Source organism: Scomber japonicus, chromosome 18 (assembly GCF_027409825.1).
Source record: "Scomber japonicus isolate fScoJap1 chromosome 18, fScoJap1.pri, whole genome shotgun sequence".
Lineage (NCBI taxonomy): Eukaryota > Metazoa > Chordata > Actinopteri > Scombriformes > Scombridae > Scomber > Scomber japonicus.
Genome location: NC_070595.1, coordinates 21,136,182 through 21,156,519, shown reverse-complemented (window position 1 = coordinate 21,156,519; position 20,338 = coordinate 21,136,182). Strand labels below are relative to the sequence as shown.

The 20,338-nt window shown below is 37.6% G+C and overlaps 2 protein-coding genes across 3 annotated transcripts; one reads left to right on the top strand and one right to left on the bottom strand.

The window, feature by feature from the left end:
• Positions 1-864: 864 nt before the first annotated feature.
• Positions 865-10,564, bottom strand: mgrn1b (mahogunin, ring finger 1b). 2 transcript variants are annotated; one of them, XM_053338659.1, is made up of 17 exons: positions 10,490-10,547; positions 10,231-10,386; positions 8,253-8,371; positions 7,796-7,884; positions 7,554-7,700; positions 6,746-6,863; positions 6,526-6,592; positions 6,312-6,355; positions 6,175-6,222; positions 5,492-5,560; positions 5,225-5,384; positions 5,022-5,131; positions 4,308-4,522; positions 3,876-3,987; positions 3,744-3,789; positions 3,550-3,654; positions 865-2,767 (listed from the first exon to the last, which is right to left on the bottom strand). In XM_053338659.1, the coding sequence occupies exons 2-17, from the start codon at positions 10,316-10,318 to the stop codon at positions 2,655-2,657; spliced, it is 1,650 nt and encodes a 549-aa protein (XP_053194634.1). In that variant the 5' UTR covers positions 10,319-10,386; positions 10,490-10,547; the 3' UTR covers positions 865-2,654. The 2 variants fall into 2 exon arrangements, with proteins under 2 accessions (XP_053194634.1, XP_053194633.1); XM_053338658.1 differs by having other exon boundaries at positions 10,231-10,564.
• Positions 10,565-13,023: 2,459 nt separating this feature from the next.
• Positions 13,024-20,305, top strand: cdip1 (cell death-inducing p53 target 1). Its single transcript, XM_053338627.1, has 6 exons — positions 13,024-13,095; positions 14,086-14,147; positions 15,988-16,104; positions 16,768-16,926; positions 17,479-17,755; positions 18,305-20,305. The coding sequence occupies exons 3-6, from the start codon at positions 16,029-16,031 to the stop codon at positions 18,414-18,416; spliced, it is 624 nt and encodes a 207-aa protein (XP_053194602.1). The 5' UTR covers positions 13,024-13,095; positions 14,086-14,147; positions 15,988-16,028; the 3' UTR covers positions 18,417-20,305.
• Positions 20,306-20,338: the final 33 nt, after the last annotated feature.

The following is a 20,338-nucleotide window of genomic DNA, read 5'->3' as shown; positions in this document are numbered from 1 at the left end:
ATTTATTTGTCTTTATTTATTTTTAATTATGAGCATGTGTGTCATCAAAGAACATTAACCTCTGATATCTACTAGACAAAAAAGATATTTCCTGTGAGCACACACACTCACACATGATGAGAGAGCATTGATGTGATGATTTGCTTTAAGGAAGCTCAGTCCTTAAATGAAAGCTATTTGAAAAAAATGATCTTTAAATAGCCAATCACATGGATTTTTGTGTGGTCTGAACTGTACTGTACAGAGTCATAAACAGGATATAATTTTACATTCTTTCAATACCCAGTATTTCCTACACTGTGCTCCGTCCTTCATCACACATTTTACATTACATTATCTTTATTTAATAGGGATGATGCAATTTATCATAGTACAGAGTGTGAAACGGATGCACTGCAGAGTTTAAAGCCATTATAATTTCCAACTCATCCCTAGTTGGGCTTTCCATGAACGGTGTAATTAAAATGTACACATTTCATTACCATAAAAGCACAATACACTACAGATATGGAAGTACTATAAAATACACATAGGATTGCTAATATTAAACTCTTGTCCCTCATTGAGCTTTACGTGCACAGTGTAATTAAAATTTACAACTTTCATTACTATAAGCTTGTAAACCTTCCCTTTTAGCTCAAAGGCTAATTTATTAACATTTATCGCACAGCACACCCAGCACATAAAATAGTCCACCCTCTGATTATAGTAAAATCAATATTATCTAGAATAAAGTACTAATTTTATAGAGAGCAATAAAATTAATCAGATATCATGGCATAGTAATGGGTATTGTAAATGTTAAGAAAAATAAATCAAAAATACTGAGATGAAACATAAAACAAGTGCTATTTATAGTACTGAATGTTTGTTCTTTATTGTTATACACATGCTGCTATACACACGAGGAGAGACAGGTATTGATTTTACAGAGAGCCACAAACCACCTACTGTGGAGTTATCCTGGATACCAGGTCAATAGTGGTCAGAAAGAACAGGAACAGGAAGGCACAGTGTCAAGTTGAAATGGCACAGAAGAAAAGGGGGGGGGGGGGGGGGGGGGGCAAAAGACAAAATAACCACGTTACTTAAGAGCAGTGACAGGTTTAAGCCTCTACAAATTCACATGCAAAATGCTAGCCCGATAATTAAAATGTTGCATCTATTGCATTGTTTGTGTTCCTTCCAATCAAACATACATCAATAGAGTTCACTTTAACCTAAATACTAAGATTGAATGCATAATTGATATATGGCTATGACACAGTAAAATGAAGACTCAATTTAATATTGCTCAGTAACAATAACAAGATACATTTTCTTTTAGAGTAGCATGAAGTGTGCAATAGAAAAAAAGGCTCTGTACATCAGCATCAAAAATTCTGTCTACGGGCTGGAAACTGTTGTATATTGTAGCATTTATAAGAACACTAATGTCCAATGCAACAAGCAGGCAGCCACATTAATTGAAGGCACATAAATCTATATGCATGGCGCTACACATACAGGAACACGGTAAGTAAGTAAGGCAATGCAGCCAGACAAACACCTGACCTTTTTTATGTAGCCACATCACTTAAGCACAAAGACTGTACAGAGATCTGCCACATCTATGACAAGCACACTCACTGTGCCATACGGAGTCAGCATACATGTAGCCGGAGCATCTATGCTTGTTGCAGGCTTTAGCTATCTTTGAGTTCAGCTGTTAGGATGTGAATCTGTAGCTCTTATCAATTATCAAAGTCTTATATAATGTGCGTGTTAACTGAATTACTTTTTTTTATATAATATATATATATATAATATGCAAGTATACCATTTTGGAAGTAACTACACAGGATTCTAGTACAGTTATGATACATAGATATCACATCATTTCAAATAAAAAAACGACAGATAAGACAAGAAAAAAAACAGTCAGACATGTCAGATGACTTAAAGTAATCTCGTTGTAAAGTTAAAAGGAATGGATTATAAATGATTTGGTCAGAGTGAAAAAAATCACTTCAAATGGACACACAGATACATCAGTAATATGTTTTCAAATTGCTGCTTATAACCCAAATGAACCTGATTGGGCAAAAAAATAATGAACGTATGTCATGTCATTAATGTATTTCATCACTGTAATACAATATTTAAACACAAACCGTATTCATAAAGTCTTCTGAATTCTGTCAATATAGAGTTAATTCAAAGTATGTGTGCTTTTAAAAGCTCAACCATGACAGGTTGTGAGATATCTCTGGAATCCACATTACTAGACCACAAATCTGGCCAAGACACACAAATGACAGTCACCATTTGACAGTTAATGAAATGTTTTCAGAGCCGACAAACACTTTTTTTTTTGTGTGTGTGAAAACATCAGTCATAAAGTAAGGTACCGAAACCATCTTTGCAAGGCGTCAAATTTCTTTTCTAATGTCAAAGACGTTGATGAAATAAACAGAAACCTCCCCTTGTCCTCGTGAACTTCCTTTCAGGGCCATCGGCGGCTCTGATCACAGGAGCAGAAGACCCGGGGCTGGAAGGTAGAAAGCGGGGAGAGGCAGAGGGGCCGGATGATTTCTTTTCTCTTTTTTTTCCTTTTTTTTTTAGTAAAGCATAAATCTGTTCTGACGGATGAGAGGGAAAAGGCTGGACCAGAGTCAAGGGTTGAGGTGTTCGTCTTCTATGTGAAGGCTGCTCGAGGGACAAAGGAGAGGTTGGCTGGAGCAGTTTGTGCTCTGACTTTTCAGGCTTTCCGTTGACTCTGATGAACCTGAAGATGAGAGAAGCAACAAATAAGCAACAAGGCCTAAAGAGTTTGCAGTCAGGCTTCCGCAGAGACGTGCTCATTGTAAATTCAGATATTCTTCTTCGGCATTAAAAACGTATCACAGCAAATTCATTGAATAATACTTGCTGGATTGTTTCTTACGCTAGCTGCAATAGATGGCAGTGGAAGTATTTATGGAGAACATGATTCAGTGAGAGCGGTAATACCTAATACGTACAGAAGCAGAGCAGACAGGAAAGCCTACATACCACAGTTATTCCTCCATACCAATAGAGCAGGAATCGGGACCTAGAGCTGCCCAAAGTGAGGCGGTACGCAGGGACAGGACGGGACAGGGAGCAGAAGAGGAATGTTAGGAAACAGAGAGAAGCATAAGAGCACACAGGTTACATGGAAAGCACAGGGAATCACAGCCTCCATTGAGTCTTGAATTTAAGAGGAGAGAGATTTTAGAGTAGCAGAATGGAGATTTAACATGTAGAAAAGAGTTAAAAGTAACAAGAGACAATGGTGCCAATTTTAAGAGTTTAAGTAACATTGTGGTCAAGTGATTTGGTTGTGATCATGACTGTAGGTCTTTACTTTTGGGAGTTAACATGACATGCAGGTGAGTAACTATCATCAGAAAGCACAGATCTATATTTAATTTAGTGCTCAGTGCATGAACTTTCTTTTTCTGTCATTCATTCCCTGTTTAGAAGAGATTTATGACTTTTCTTCACAGTCTGATATTTCTTCTTTGTTCTTGACAGAGGATTTCTCACCTGGCAGAGACAGGTCACCCGGCGGGTCACTCTCTGTTTTGGTCAAGCTGCTGTGCTCACTGCTGCAGTCCTGTAAGATGTCTCCACCAGAATGCATCCTGTCCTCTGGAGAAATCAGAAAGTAGAACATCACAGCACTGATCTCACTCAAACACATTATCGACTATCACTGAGCGCAAAGTGAGAGAACTCACCATCGTCTGGAGGCAGAGACTCTGCCACGTCCTCGGTTGCTGTGGCCTGGAAGAAGAGAGGGGAACGTCTTGTTAAAGCTTTTCTTTGCAGTATGAACACTTTGAATGTCAGGTGGTGAAGTGGTGGCTTACGTCAGTGGGAGCGGGGCTGCTGGACAGCATCGTGTGCGGCTGAGCATCCGACATCTCTGACAGCTTTTCCTCATCCTCCTCCTGGATGGGAGAGGATGGAGACCTAAGGGTGCTGGAAAGCGGGACAACGGAAAAAAATGACATAGCAGAACACATAATTCAGTCAATCACAGTTATCTACATGGACATAATTTGACCCTAATTACATACTAATTACACTGCTGCTTCTCCAAAGGAATGACAATGACTTTCAAATGCTGTGACCATTAGTTACCTAAAAAGAACCTAAAACAAACAACGACTAGGTATCCTGTCTCTCAGCTCCAAAGGAAGACTACCCTAGCATGTAAACATGTGATTAAATGCCCGATTCTAACCTGCTTACTTGCATTAATGTGTTTATGTGCATGTAAACAAACACTGTGAGATTACCTGTCAGGTGACTTGCTCACTTTGCCTTTCTGCAGACTGCTGTCACTTAAATGCTCTGGGGAGCTCAGCTGTCTGCTGTCGCCTCCGAGGCCGCCTGAAAAGTTGATTTCATCGTACAGTGGGGCGGAGGGGATGGCAGGAGACACTGACCGCAGGCCGTTCAGAGCCTCTAACAGTGAGATTGGTTCAAAGCCTGGAGGAACCGAGTCTGCGCTCTGTGAAAAGATGTACAGGGAGGACTGTGACAAACACTCTCCAAAAGGATGCATCTTTGTAGTTTTCAAGCACCATGAAGAAGATTAAAAAATTTAAGTAGTGACAGGCCGTAGCCAGTTTAGGTGTCTGATGTGCTCCCTTAAAACTAGGCCAGTTAGCTGGATTACACAGTACATATGAAGACTGCAAAACATGGAAGGTCTGGAAGATGTGAGTTAGATTAGGGCTGAAACTATTATTACAATTATTTTCATTATCAATAAATGGATTAGTTGTTTAGTCTATAAAATGTCAGAAAATGGTGAAAAATATCAACCACTGTTTGCAAAAGTCAAAAATGCAACTTTGAATCTTGTTTTGTTCCAATAAACAGTCCATAACCCAAGACATTCAATTTACTATCATAGATGACTAAAGAAACCTGATATTTTTAGCATTTTCTGCTTGGAGAATTGCTCAAAATGATATAAATATATACAGAATGTGCATGAAACTTACTGAGTGCTCATCATGGTCCATAGTCTGAGCCAGAACAGGACTGAAGGACACAGGAGAAAGAGCTCCAGGCTTTTTTCTCACAGCTCTGATCTGCAGCAAAGCTCTGAAGGCTGGGAGAAAAACACCAGGTCACATTAAACACAATAATAATGTAATTATATTTTTATTAAACCATCATTAAAGAACTGTCTACCACTACTTACGCAGCCTGCAGATTGGACAGTTGTTGGCCTGGTAACGCAAGGTGTCGGCGCAGGAGTTGCAGAGACACAGATGTCTGCAGGGCAAGATGAGTGTGTCTCGCAGGTCTGACAAACAGACAACACACTCGTTGCTGTTATCACTGTTCTCATCATCTGATGGCTGGGGAAAAAAAGAAAACATTAAATCATTTGCCACACAAATGTACTAACAGCAGAGCATTTACAGCATCATAATTTGTATATAAAAGGTAATATTTCCACTGAAACCTTGGTTTCTTGGTTGTTCTTGTTCTCAATCCCATAGATCTCCTGTAAGAGGTAGCTCACACGGTCCACCTGGAACAACACGAGGACAGAAAATTAAGTTTGGAGTTCATGTTACGGGAAACAATTTACAAGTCCAAGGATGTAAGAAAGCAAAATAAAAAATAAATACAATTTGCGCTCTGTTCTTATTTTATCTTCAGAGAAAATATACAAAAAAAGTGATACAAGCTTTTCACTCTAAAAGTTTTCAGTCTTAAATTTAAACCATGTGTTCACTCAATAAAATCACTATGTTTCATAATCAAAGAGAGATTAAAACACCAAACATCAGAAGGTCTCTGTGGAGCTCCCTGTTATCTGTTTCTACTCAGCGTTACTGTCAGACTCCCGAGGGTCTTGACATAGATTTTTGTGGCGAATATCTTTTTTCAAAAGCTGTAGATGCATATCAGGGTCAATGCAGAATACAGCTTCAGTACTGAAGATAAGTATGTTTCATTTGGATATGCAATCTGCCTGCAATGTTTCCTGAATGTCCACTCAGTCTTAAACATCAAATCCACAGCTATCCAGCACTGCATTAAAACATGCTGTACCATATACACTGTTGTTAGACCTGTGTGATTAAAGCATACAAAATGAATTAAATCAATCCATCATCTGAGATAATAATAAAAACCTACAATTTGTTTCTGCTTCAGTGGCTTGACGGAGAAACTGCCATCAACGTGCTGTGGGGTAAAAACAAATAAACAATGTTTTAGCTCATATAAAAACTTTTTTTTTCAGATTAAAATGATCTGCTTAGATGTATACATACTTTTTCAAAGGCCGCCAAAAGTACGTGAGCATGTCCAAGGCAATCTTTAAAAGAACACACAGCATCATAGTTAATACCCAGTGTGTTTTTTAGCCAACAATTCACCTACAACCACTTATAATATTACAGCTACTTCATAAATATGCTTTTTCTGTTTGTACAATCAGTCTCAGTAGAAAAAAACATATAATGATGACTAATTCTAGTAACCTACCGTCCCCTTCATCAACCACAGCCTGGATCACCATGGGAAACACTCCTCGGTCCAGGTCAAAGTTCAACTTTAAAAAGGAAAAAAGTGCATATATTTTATGATTCAATGAGGCGTTGCTGTAACACATTGTTTCGACACACCTCTGGGAAAAGTGTACTCAGTAACCAAAGATGACGTAATGTGATGTAAGATGCAGAAAATGACTGCTGTGGAAACTTACATCTTCCTCTTTCCACTCGCTGAAATCTATCTTGAAAGATGGCATGGAGAACTGTTGGCTCACCCCCCTCTTGTAATGCACAGTCTCAGAGACCATGGTGGGATCCTTTGGGCTGTACCTTCACACGGTCAATCATAGTGGAAAATGGTCAGTGTGCTGGCAGGTGAATAAGCCCATCGTTCCATTAAGTTTCTACTTAGACTTCTATTAGTGTTAAATACCCATTGAAGCTGTCATATTGATGTACTTAATACATTCATTAGTGTCACCAGACCGAATTAAGGCAAATTAAATCACACAGAAATCCGTAATTATGTATTTAATATAAAATACTGCCTACAATATCTGATCTTTTAGTTTCCAAGAAAATGTGTCATCGTTCAGTCTCATCATAACACAAGACTTCAGCATGAAGTATTACTTTCATCTTCTGCTAAATCTTAACCACAGTATCCATGGTGACGGGTGGTTGCTAAGGACCTGCCAAATCTATTCCAGTCTTTGTGCTCTAAGACTTGCATCTCAGTACCAATAAAAGAGTTTTAAACATAGGTGGCGCAATGTTTTAAACTAAAAAGATGCCGTTGAATACTGAATGCTTTTATACTGAATGTCCACAGTGTTTGTTTAACTCAGACATTACTAATAAATGGGGTTTAGATGGTTAAAAGCATTCACTTCAATAACTAGATTGAATTCATTTTAAAAAGTAGACATGGTTTCGATTATGTCAGTTTAATATTTAGATAGCTGTTCTTCCAGTGCTACAAAAAGTTAAAGGTTAATCTGCTTCAGCTTAAATTCTTACACTGCCATCCCATTGGAGAATTCCTCAAATGCTTGGCAGTAGAGGGTGATCGTCACCCGCGCGTCAGCATCAAAGGTGAACTCCACACCATACTGGACCTTTGGTTTTCCACCCTCCTCCACCGGAGTGTCGGAGTCATCTTTATACCTTCAGTCCAAATGTTTGACAATCATTAGGTCACAACATTTTACTTTTACTTTTACTTTTACATGTTGATGTTCACTTCATTGCACTATCCTTACCTGACCAAACGCAAAGAATCCTTTCTAATGTTGACCAGACTCCTCAAGGTTTTCACTGGCTCGTGGGGTGCAGGTGTCACATATGGAAACTAATGAATAATAATAACACAAATAGTTTGATCATATATTTCTCATATTGTTGAATTCATCTTAATAAAGAAGTAGCACTGCATCACTGGAAATGTCTAATAGCTCCGGAAAATGTACAGTAGTGAATTCTTATGTGATTAAAAGAGTTAAGATATTCCTTTATTAGTCCCACGATGGGGAAGTTTATATTATAGCAGCAGTGAGGTGGACAGTAAAAATAGAAGAGCGTCAATAAAATAGAATAAAGAACAATAAATAAAAAGTTCAAAAACAATTAAAAAAACAATAGTATTAAAAAAATATAGTAAAATAATAGTAACATCATGTACAAGTTGAGCTGAAATGCCCCAAAAACATGTTTTTTCACCTGCACTGGTCTATTTCCAAGAAAATTAAGGTCCATGTTTTCTCCAAAAAGGTATCCTTCAGGATGTGGTGTGTCAAATTTCTCTCCTCCCATGAAGAAGTGGCTCGCAAAATAATTTCCTGAGAGCAAGAGAAAAAAAGGTAAGCAGGTATTGAATAGAGTAACAACGACCTTTGTGTCAAATAAGTCTACATTATTTTAAGTACTGTGATGTTGTGCTTTTGATTTTTTTCTTTTGTGAGAGAAAGCAAAATGTTTATCAATACAGACTGTTGGCTGGAGCTGAATATGACTCTTTATGTATAAAAGTGTTTTTAGTTGAATATGATGGGTTCATGTTTAATGAAGTCATTTCAGAGGCAACACTAGAAACATTACATTTTCATTATATTCTCTCAAGTGTTTGGGGATTTTATTGTAGTAGGTCTATGATAGAGCTGTAACCATTAATCAGTTCAACAGCTGTCAACTTATTGACTAATTAATTGCCAACTTTTTCGAAACTAGAATAATTGTTTGGAGTCATTTTTTAACGAAACAGGTCCAAACACTCAGATTCCAGCTTCTAAAATGTGAATATTTACTGGTTCATTTTGTCCTATATGATAGAAACTGATTATCTTCGAGGTTGACTATTGATCAAGACAAAACAAAACATTTATGGTTGCATCTTGGGCTTTGGGAAACGGCAATCAATATTTTTCATCATTTTCTGACATTTTAAAGACCAAACAACTAATAGATTAATCGTGAAAAATAATGGAAAGAACAATTAGTTGCAGCTCTGCTCTGTAATGTAACGATGTAAAACAGATTGAGAGTAAATGTGTTTGATACAACAAACTAGGGGCCGACCGGTTCTGGATTTTAGGGGCTGATCTTGATACAGATATTAGGAAGAATACGATTTCTGATAGATATATTTGCAGATAATGTTATGTACATAATATATACACACTTTTGTTTTTTTGCAGTGATCCCTCATATATGGTTATCAAACACTTGTGACAAAGACATATAATGGGGGTAGGAGATTTTACACTTTAACAATAAACTTTATTAAATTCCCAGTGGTGATTACTGTTTCAGAGCACTAATGTTACTTTTTACATTATAATTAGCTATGAATAAAAAAAACACACAGAACATAAAACATGTATCTATTAAACTTAAATTAAGAAAAAGGATCAATATACAGGAAATGCTGCATAACCTCTAAAAAAAATATCAGCACATATTGGACAATATAGCTGTAATAGGACAATATCGTCTGATAATATCGGACAACAACAACAACAACAAAGTGAGGCAGACAATAACATGCCACTGTTAAATATCATCCACCAGATCATTACCCCTGCCTGTAAGTGGTGTAACATGACCAAATCGGGACAAGAGCTGTGTGTAAGTGTATTCCTGTAACTGTATGTATTGTATGAGAAAATGAGATTACACACGACTTCATCACCACCTTTGTATCTAGTGTACTGTGATTATATGACCAGCTGACAATAAAGTTTTTACGGGTTTTTAAAGTAAGTCTGGTTTATTACTCTGGCACGTTTCCACAGTGTTTTTTTTTTAGTGTTTGGGAAATTATCCCAAGAACCACAAGCGAAAATGTAATTTAAGACTAAATTATAGTGAAGATGTTTGTGTACAAATACACAGAAACATGCGTGCTGCTGAAGGCTTCAGTTAGTCAATGCTAAGACACCATTTGTTGATAGGGTGTAATGTCTCTGGATGACATTTAACCCTGATTAATGTTAATAAAAAGGGTTGTAAGTAATCAGGGTTGTTGTTTCATATGTTATGGTCATTAGTAAGCTACTGCTCAATAAGTGCTCCACAGCAGCTACTTACAAGCTTATTCTGGACATCACAACATATTTAAGGAAGACACGACTAGCTCGAGTGTGATTTGGTGCCTCGGAGTGTGTGTTCCGTCTGAATTCAGCCACTGCCGATCACTTACCAGATTTGGGTGGAAATCGATAGGCCGAGTTGGCCTGGATATCGATATCCTCAACACCAGCGATTCGACGGCTCAGGATGGAGCCCATCTTCCCCTGCTAGGTGTTAGCTACTCCGTCAGCTAGCACACTGGAAGCTAACAGCTCCGATTCACTGCCTCCAGCGGACAGTAACGCCAAAAAAAGAGACAGTATCAACAACAACAATTACCGATCTGGTTAATTTAACATCTTACAAATTTTCAAGTTGTCGGTAGTTACGATATGAGTGTTGACAAGCAAAAACAAGTCGCGACGGGCTGTTGTTGTTGTGTCAGCGCTGAGCTAACTAACGTAGCAAGGAGGCGATCTGATTGGCTGCCGCTAGAGGGCGAGGGGCGTTCGGTCTGTGTCAGCGCACCGTCCGCCGGGAAGCACGGAGCTAAAGGGAGTCAGGGTCAGGAGCGTAGACATATGTCTAATTTATAATAAAGATTGATCTTTAGACATATATACGTATATTATGTCTATAGTTTGATCTATCTAGTTACTGTGATATAACCTCTTGCTGAGGTCAGGCTCTCAGTTACTAATGGGGATCCTAATGAACAACCCCCCCAAAAAGAAACAAACAAAAATAAATAATAATAAAAAAAATGTAACCCCCCCCCCCAAAAGACGGAACAAAAAATTAAACAAACATATAAACAATAAAAAATTGAACAACCCCCCCCCCCAAACAATAAACAACAAAAACATTAAATAAATAAATGAATAAATATAATGTACTAGATAGATAGATAGATAGATAGAGATGGTGACACGAATGTATGGTTGCAGTTTCTCATTGTGACCACTGGTGGGCAGTGAGCATTTAAATACGCACATCCAGTTCCTCCCCATGGTTCCACTTAGCAACAAGACAAACACAGTAAATACCACAGTAAAACTCCACATGATTAAAAGAGAGCTGTCCACCAGCAAGTATGTTGAAGGACAGGTTCATAGTTTTTCAAGTTCTCTTTCAAGTCAAGGAAAACACAAAAGAGGGAATTTGATGCTAAAAAGACTGTACATGTGGCAGATATCCACTTGAAATCAGACTGTTGAAGCCTCATATAAGTTTCAGATCAACCTTTAAATGCATTTTGGCACAAAATGACCATGTGGACACACTGGATTTTGGCCCCCATCACTCACACTGAGAGGACATTTGAAGGAGATCTTTTAATAGCCATTATGAGCAGCAGGAATGATTACAGTGCTCTGCAGGACTTAATACTGTATACTTAATACTAAGTGATTCTAAGAGGCCTTTCCTCTTGCAGTGATCTTTCTTTGTATAATCTATTTCAAATATGTTTTATATATATATATATATATTATGTGGTTTAAGTTCTAAATATCGGCTTTATATCGGCTCTAAATATATGGCTTTCATGAAGCGGTATAGACCATCTGAAATAGTTTTACAAACAGGAGAAAATTATTTATATGTGGTGGAAGTTATAAATAATCAGAAATGTATCTTCTTCTAATTATGATTGGTGACAAGTGACAAACTATAACCATTAATAATGCACATGGTTTTGTTTTGTCTTGTTTTTCCCCCCGTTTCTTTATTTATTGAAAGTGTCACTTGTGTGACATTACGACAATAATAGCAAACAATTCGGGATCATAATGAAATAAAGATAACACAAAAAGACATGACTTCACTTTAAGTTTATTGTTAAAGTCAACATGGTAACAGGACAAAGATTAATAATTATTATTAATAATAATAATAATAATAATAATAATAAATAAATACATTTCTTCACAGAAAAGCTGGTCTATAAAGTCATATTTCTTTTTTAAAATTCTTGGAGCATACTAACTGTGCACATTTCTCGTTGTTTATACGTTTTATATGACTCAAAATACTTTCTGAATTTAGTCATGACAAGTTCAAACAATAGACAAGACCTTGAGAATTTATGGAGGAAATTTCCCAGTAAAATTAATAAATGATGCTGCAAGAGTGGCAGCCTGTTGCAGCAGCTCCTGCTCAACACTGATATCACTTTGGTACATAATATTTTTACTGTATTTTTTTTTTTACTACTATTGTTTATTTATTTTATTGTATGTGTGTTTACTTATCATTTTTTGTTCTTTATAATTTCTATTGATGCTCTTCTATTCTTTCTATCCACTTGCTGCTGCAACAATTTCCCCACTGTGGGACTAATAAATCTTATCTTATCTTAAATGGACAGTAAATTGAACTTTCTGGTTTTGTTTTCAAAGTCTTACTCCACACCCAATCTATGGCATCACATATGTGGAGTCATGTGATTTCAATTACATGTTTAATTTGACAGTAGTAATGCACCCAACTAAAACACATGTAACAGTAAGAATTGGAAACAAAACACACATAAAAACATACAATTTGAAAAATAAAACCCAATAGTAAAAACATGGAAACATTAAAACATACAATTAATAAAAAACAAACCCCCCACACTAATAATAAAAAATAGAAACAAAGTACAGAAAAATAGAAAGAGAGAAAGAAATAGACTAGAATAGAGCATTAAATATAAGTTTGCAGCATAAAATAATGATTTGCTTTCAAATAATTAAAAAGACATACAACTAGGCTTGTACTAGGCAAAAAAACACACCCAAAATATATTTATTATACACAATTTTCTTATGTTTTTTATTTGGTTGTGCTTTTATTTTATTTGTAACGGCATAATAAATGTATAACAGTAGGAGCAACGAAGTCACTTGTCACCCATCATAATAATGACGTAATGCGGAAGAGGGTCGGCACTGTTGACGTCTAACAGCTTCAGTTACACCGCGGGCAGGCTGCATCTCCCTCCCAATAAAAAACAGGTAATTTAACATCTACCACACTGACACATTACATCATAACACTAGCGAGCACAATCAACGTGATATAATTTTAAACCACGCTTAGAATGTGAACGTGGCGGTTACGGGAATTATCGTCATCGTATTGTTTTTGTGCCCCAGAATGGCGACGGCAGCTAGTTCCAGCACAGCACAGCACAGCACAGCAGTACAGTTAGCAGCTAACAGACACGCTTGGCATCGCTGTGGCTGAACGAACAAACAAACAAACAAACAAACAAACAAGTTAACCAACTAACTGAGTACAAACTAATACACACTCGCTGTTTTCAGTCCTTTCTCAGTCCGTAGTACGAGCTAGGTAGGACAAATTATCCGTAACACCACTAATGCTAACATCACTCGCTGCTTTCGCTTCCCTTAGCTAGCGTTACCTTCTTAATTAACAATAATAATAATGAACTAGATTGCTATAGACACGCGTTCTAGTTTAAATTAAAATCAACTCTATTGTTTTTTTTTTTTAGCTAGATTAGATTACGTAACTAAGTTATTCATGTTGTGCAAGTAGCTTTGAGCTGGATTATGTGGGGAAAGGATTAAAAAACAAACATCAGCTAGGTAGCTTGTTGCGCTAGCCGAGAAGCGTTCATGCAGGAGAAATGGCTCCCACTAAACTTTGATGAGGTTGGGGTTGTTTTTTTTAATCTAACAAAGCAACGGGATTAAGACGTATTACTGTGATGGTTCACTTAAGTGTCAGGTGTTTTCATATTGCTGTCACATTGCTGGGTGTCATTTAGCTACATGAGCCTGGAGGACAGTAGTGTTGGTTTCATTTCAGCTACTAAAAAGTTGCATTTTTAAATTGTTGTTCTTCGAAATTACTAGAAAAAACTGTCAAATCTTTTAATACATGTAGTCATCTCCACCCATGACCATTTTAAATTATTATAGCAGATGTAGCTTATAGAAATTATTTAATAACTTTTTCCCCCTTCTAATTACAGGTTTTTGGTACATTTGACAAACTCCTCAGGTGGACTCTTTCTTTTTCCAGTAACACCAGGTAAACATTTTATTTGTCCTTCTCCAGGTATTTATCAGTGATATACCAGTCACATGTAGGATTGTTTGTCAGCTGTCAGATCATAAAATGTATTTTGTTGAGTTGGTGGACAGTATATATATACAGGATTTTGCATATTGTCTCAAAAACGAACCAGTCAGTCAGTCTTGTCTGCGTCACGCTTGCTTCACTCCACTAGAGACTGAGGCAAATCAACAAACTTTTGTTGTGAAAATTAGGGTGTTTTTTTTCTTTCTAAACCGCATTGCAGAACCAAAGATCCTCATTTCCCGTAAGACCTTGACAAACTATAAGAGACATAGGTTTGCTAACAGCTGTACTTGCTGCTGTTCAAGCAGCTGCTTTGCATTTAGAAATCCAGACAATCAGTAGGTGGAGAGATCTCAGATCTGGAATTGCAAGACTAACCGCGGACATGCCAACACCTCTCTGACACAGATCAAATGTAACACACAGACATACATACATACATACGCTGCATGCTTAGGTGCATACTCAAATGTAACATCCCACACTTTCATATCTCTCTGACATTTTAAAGTGTACAGTAAATCATGTTTCTCCCCACCTACTCTGATGGAGTAAGCGAAGACTGGAAGAGACTCAGTTTCTCATTCAAAGAACAAGAAATGCTTTCAGTCATAAACAGCATGCAGTTTCACAGTGCTGTTTTTAGAGTTCCCTGCAGTTCTCTTCTTTTAGAACTGGGTATCATTTAAAAAAGTACAATACCAGTGCCAATGCAAGTACCCTTAAAGTGATACCGATACCAATTGAGTACGTCATTCGATACCTGCTATTACACATTTTGTTCACTTGCTTTTATCTGGCGTAATAGGCGTGTAGCGCCACACTTTACAGCGTTTAGGTGTCATCATGGCTGCTGAACTGCAAAGCACGCTTACTCAAATTCACCAAGACATCACCACCACACACAGGTTTTAGCTGCTGTGGCAGTGGGCTAATCACAAGTTGTGTTGATTGGCTGTGATACAAATAGTGATGCTTTCTATCTCTGGGTGCAAAAAAGGATTGCAAGTTTCGTTTGACAGGAGACGTTTCGATACTACTTGGTATCGATTTATTTTGGATACCCAGCCTTATCTACTTTTATGAAATGATTGCAAATAACAGTGCAGACATGACTATAAAATCTTATGGAAAAATACAAATAACTAGTGCTTTTACTTTCTTAGAAATGTGTTGACAGCAGCATTCAGAAGCTTCATGTATTATTTAGTCATACTTCCTGTTGAAACTTAATTCCTGACACAGGACAGAGGAGCTCTTGCTCATGTACTGTTTTGTGTTATTTCTTCTTTTTATTCAGAGTATAGTAGGAACATTTTTAACATGATGCTTTTGTGAATACCTGTGTTGTGGTGATGATCATCAGGTTATTAAATCATGCCGTGAAATTAAACTATTCAGGATTTCACAAAAAAACTGTAGATTTTGGATCTTAGCAGAGCTTACGTCATGCTTTAATTGAACATATTTATGGATTTCATTGTTTATTTTTCGTTCTCTGTTTTGTAATGACTTTTACAACTTCAGATTTGGACATTTCTGTTGTACTTAATAGTGCAACAAAAAACATTAATACTACTAATCTCTGTTTTCCATCACAAAGTAACTTAAAACTCATTTTACTCACTTCTTCTCACACATGTATGTGTGCTGACCATCATCAGCCATCGCACCGAGTACCTCATTAGCCTCCCTGACTGTCGTTAGAACATTTTATAACTTGGGAGAAGTCTGTGTCAGAGAGCAATGAACCATGGGACTTTAACTGTGCAACTTTTTATTTCCATAGAGTGAAGGCCCAAAGGAGAGCTGTCCACATATCTGGCCAGTATGTCCAGTGATCCTCCTCCTCCGTACCCCGGAGGCCCTAGTGCTCCACTCATTGAAGAGAAGAATGGACAACCTGGTAAATGAACTAAACATGCAGCATTCTGTTGTGGTGGATAACAATTAAAATAAAGGCTGTTCATAGTACTTTAAATGTAGAGTTTGTAAAACTAAAGGTGACTGCAGCATTCAAACACAATTCATCATTTTCTCTCCAGATTGTTTTTTAAATGTATTTATTAGGAGTTATCCAGTGTTGAAGTTCTGAAGTTTTTGGTTTTATTGTAATTCAAATAACACTTTCACAGTTTTTTTAAATTTCTTGTAATTGATCATTTTTGAAATTTCTGAAAGGCCAGTATGTACGATTTAGAGGGATCTATTAGCAGAAATGGACTAATATTCAACATATATAGTATGTTTTAATTAGTATCAGTTGGTTGCAATTTGCATCTTCACCACTAGATGGCACTAAAACCCTACACATTGGTCCTTTTTATGGTTTTGGAAATTGTCACAAAAATTGGAACTTCTTCACTAACTGAGAATCTCTTGAAGTAGAATGATGTGTTGACCACACTGATAATCAGCCTGAGCAAATTAACTATCTGTGATGACTTAATTAAGATCATCTGGTTAGAGTTTGGTCTTGTGTTCATTTCAGACTTTTGACTCTACTCAAACCTGTGCACAGCTGTCTTCAGTCCAACATTTTTCTCTTTTTGTCTGCGTTACCTTTCAGAAACGGCTCCCATAAGAACTGCTCCTCAACAGGGACAGCCGTTGCCTCCAGACTATGGTCCTCCACCTTATGAGGCCCCACATCTAGGCTTTCTCCCCCCACATGTTCCTGGAGAGGGGCCCATGCCCATGCCTATGCCAATGCCGCCACCACCCCAAGGTGCTGCAGAGTGTCTGCAATCATCAAACTGACACACCGTCTCTGCACATGTTATAAATCTGCAATAGCTAATGTGTTAGCAAAAAATTCTCTACCACCGATGAATGGTGTTTACCACTTTTTTTGCTTCTGGCTCAGTCCAGCAACTCCTCCAGAAAAACATCTGGCTCTTCAAATTTCTAATTTTCTTCACCTGCCACTTATTTACCTCAGTTTGGCTTCAGCTTTAGTTTGTTGGAGGCAAAATACCAAAACAGAGAGCTTTACTCTGCTAGAGGATACACAGAGCTGCAGTTGTAGCTGTTCAGTCTCAGTTGGTTTGGCAGCACTTGTGACCCAATCCATGTCAATATCACTTAAAGGACCATTAAGTTTGTGCAAGACATTGATTTAGTTCATTCCTGTTGGATCTATCCTCACCACTTTGAGAGGCTATTACCTAAGCTAATATAGTGATGAATGTATTTATAATAAGGTCAGTGTAATCCATGTATATAAAAATATAATACCTACACATGCAGTACCTCATGTTTGTCATTGGTTTCTGTACAGGTGGTCCCTACCCACCACCACCCGGTCACTACCCTCACCCTATTCCAGGACAGATGGGCCCTGGTCCCGGTCACTTTGTCCACATGGGAGGTCACACAGCGACCGTCCTTGCTCCTCCAGGAGCAGCCACCACTGTGACTGTACTGCAGGGGGAAATGTTCCAGACCACACCGGTACAGACTGTGTGTCCGCACTGTCAGCAGGCAATCGTCACCCGCATCTCCCACGATGTTGGCCTCATGAACACACTCTTCTGCCTCTTCTGCTTCTTTGTTGGGTGAGTGGATCACAAGACAAAAACCAGGCAGAACAGAGGTGGCAGACTGCTCCAACAGCAGAGGAACATCTGCAGCTTGTTTACATGCAAAGCGAGTGCTTTATATGTGGCAACATGCAAATAAAAAGGGACCACGGAACACAAAATATGTTCTGAGTATTCAAACGTCAGGACAGGTTTTACCAAAATGTTCTTGATCCAGCCAGTATGCTAATCTTGACTGTCTTTTATGTTCCTGTGTATTTTGCATACAAAGCTGTCTCTGTTTCAGCAGGATACCTATAGCTCATTTCATTTAAATCAGGGTAAACAAACTTGTCCTCAGGCACACAGAAAATTCACAAACTAGAGTGTACGTACATTGCAGCTGTCACAGGAGTTATGCTTGCTGACATATTCTTGACTCCAGATGTCTACATATTCAGACTAAAGTATGTTTTCTTCCACTGGAAGATCCATGTCTTTGTTTCTACTGTATGTGCTGACTGTAATAATCATGTGCAGGTGTTTGTTTGCAGTATTAACTCCTTGTCTGCTCCCAATTTTCAGGTGTGATCTCGGCTGCTGCTTGATTCCCTGTCTGATTGATGACCTCAAGGATGTGACACACACCTGCCCTTACTGTAAGGGCTACATTTACACATACAAGCGTATATGCTAACCACCGACAGCTGTATGCTACAGAGACATGTTCAAGCACACAACATAAAATATCACAGCTCCTCCTGCTGGTAGTTACAGGCTTCTCACCCCATTTTTGCAAAGTGTTGTGTAGCCCTCTTTGATTTGTAAGTGCAGTTTTCTCATTAGTTCACTGAATATTGACTGTATATATCTTTCAGCGTAATACTTTAATGTATAAACATGCATTTGAAATGTACAAATATCTCACTGAACTTCAGAAGACTTAGGGCACTAAAACATCCACAGAGATGGATAGGCAGCATATGTACAGGTGCATCCTGTGTAAAACTGGATAAAACGCTTGTAATTTAATGCATGTAAATGGAAAAAAAAAACAGCGAATAGACAAATAGCCTCAGTTAGGGAAAGCTGTGAAAATTGTCACTTTATTTGAACTCATCTGTGAATCATGCTGAAAAGCAAGCAAATTGAAGTTAAAACCCACCAGGTTAGCATTTGTTTTTTCCATATATTTATTTTGAATATTTTATCCAATATTTTAGTTAATATTGAAAACTGTGAACATTTTCGTCCATGTCTGATAATTTTGTTCTAACGGACCTAGTTTTTCCTTTGATCATAATCTCCTTTTTTTTTTCTTCTCTCTCTCGAATGTGTGCAATCAGATTTTCATCTTGCTTGTTTGGGAACGCCCAAGATCGCTTCATTTTTTTCTCTCCTTTTAATATTCTGGGCTTCAGTGAGTGGTCCCAAAATGTTACGTGATTTACAGTTGAGCTGTTACGCATCAGTGCCCTCTGTCCATAATTTACTTATTTAATAAAGCCAACATTTGCACTTTAAGTTGAAATTCACATCTGATGCAAAAATAAACCTCAGCTAATCCTTTCTTTGAGATATTATGACATTAAGGTAAAAAAAAAAAAAGTGATTTAAAATGTCATCTTATACATAAAAAGCAGTGTGTATTTTTGGCTTTTACTGGGTTTAAGTTGGGTTTGGCGTTAACTGAGTGAATCCCACCACACATGCACATATTCAGATTATAGCGTAAGCAAAGTAGAGCTGACATGCATAGGGTGTTTTACTGTAACTGGTGGAGATGACGCTGCGTGACATCAGTCGTCTTGCGTCCTCTTTGGCCATATAATCGAGTGTTTTTGGAGTCTTATGCATCAGCCCGATACACTGCTCCACACTAGATCACCTACTCATTGAAACTGTTGGCTGCTTATTTGTCGGTGGCACAGTAAACAGGTAGCTAGTTTAAAATAGAAAAAATAACAAGTACATTGGCAAAAACGTACCAGTGGTGGCAGGATCATCACATAAGTTTTATAGCCTCTCTAATATTGTGTCAGACCTTTAAGATTACCCGCATTGCTCAAATGCATGTTAGATAACGAGTGCAGACGTCTTTTGACTAATTCTATAATTACAAAAATATAGTATAATCTCTGCTAGGAATAAGCTATAAATAAATGATTGTATGAGACATCTTGCAAAGTTACATAGTGATTCCATCGAGTTAATACTAACAAAGCATCATTCCACCACAGCATGCCCCATCCGCTCTTCATCTCCGCTCACAGAGAGTTCAGAGTTCGGCTGCATGAGCCACACGTCTCAAAAAATAACTCTTATGGGCTAGTTCCTTGACTCTATGTGCATTTAATTTCTTTTGTTTTTTTTCCTTGAGGCTAAACTAAGCTGTGCAAAGAAAGTCAATTTTGAGTTTGAAGGACTGCAGTGAACTTTTAATACGAAGTACTCTATGCCATTGTTGTGGATGATTCTGGTCTGCATTGCTCTCTAAATGTCTGTGATATGTATAACTATGTAAGTCAAAAATTTGTTTGACTGTTGTATACAGGTACTATTTTATCAATAAAAGTCAGAACATGATTTTCCTTTGGAACTGATTTTATTTGGAAAACG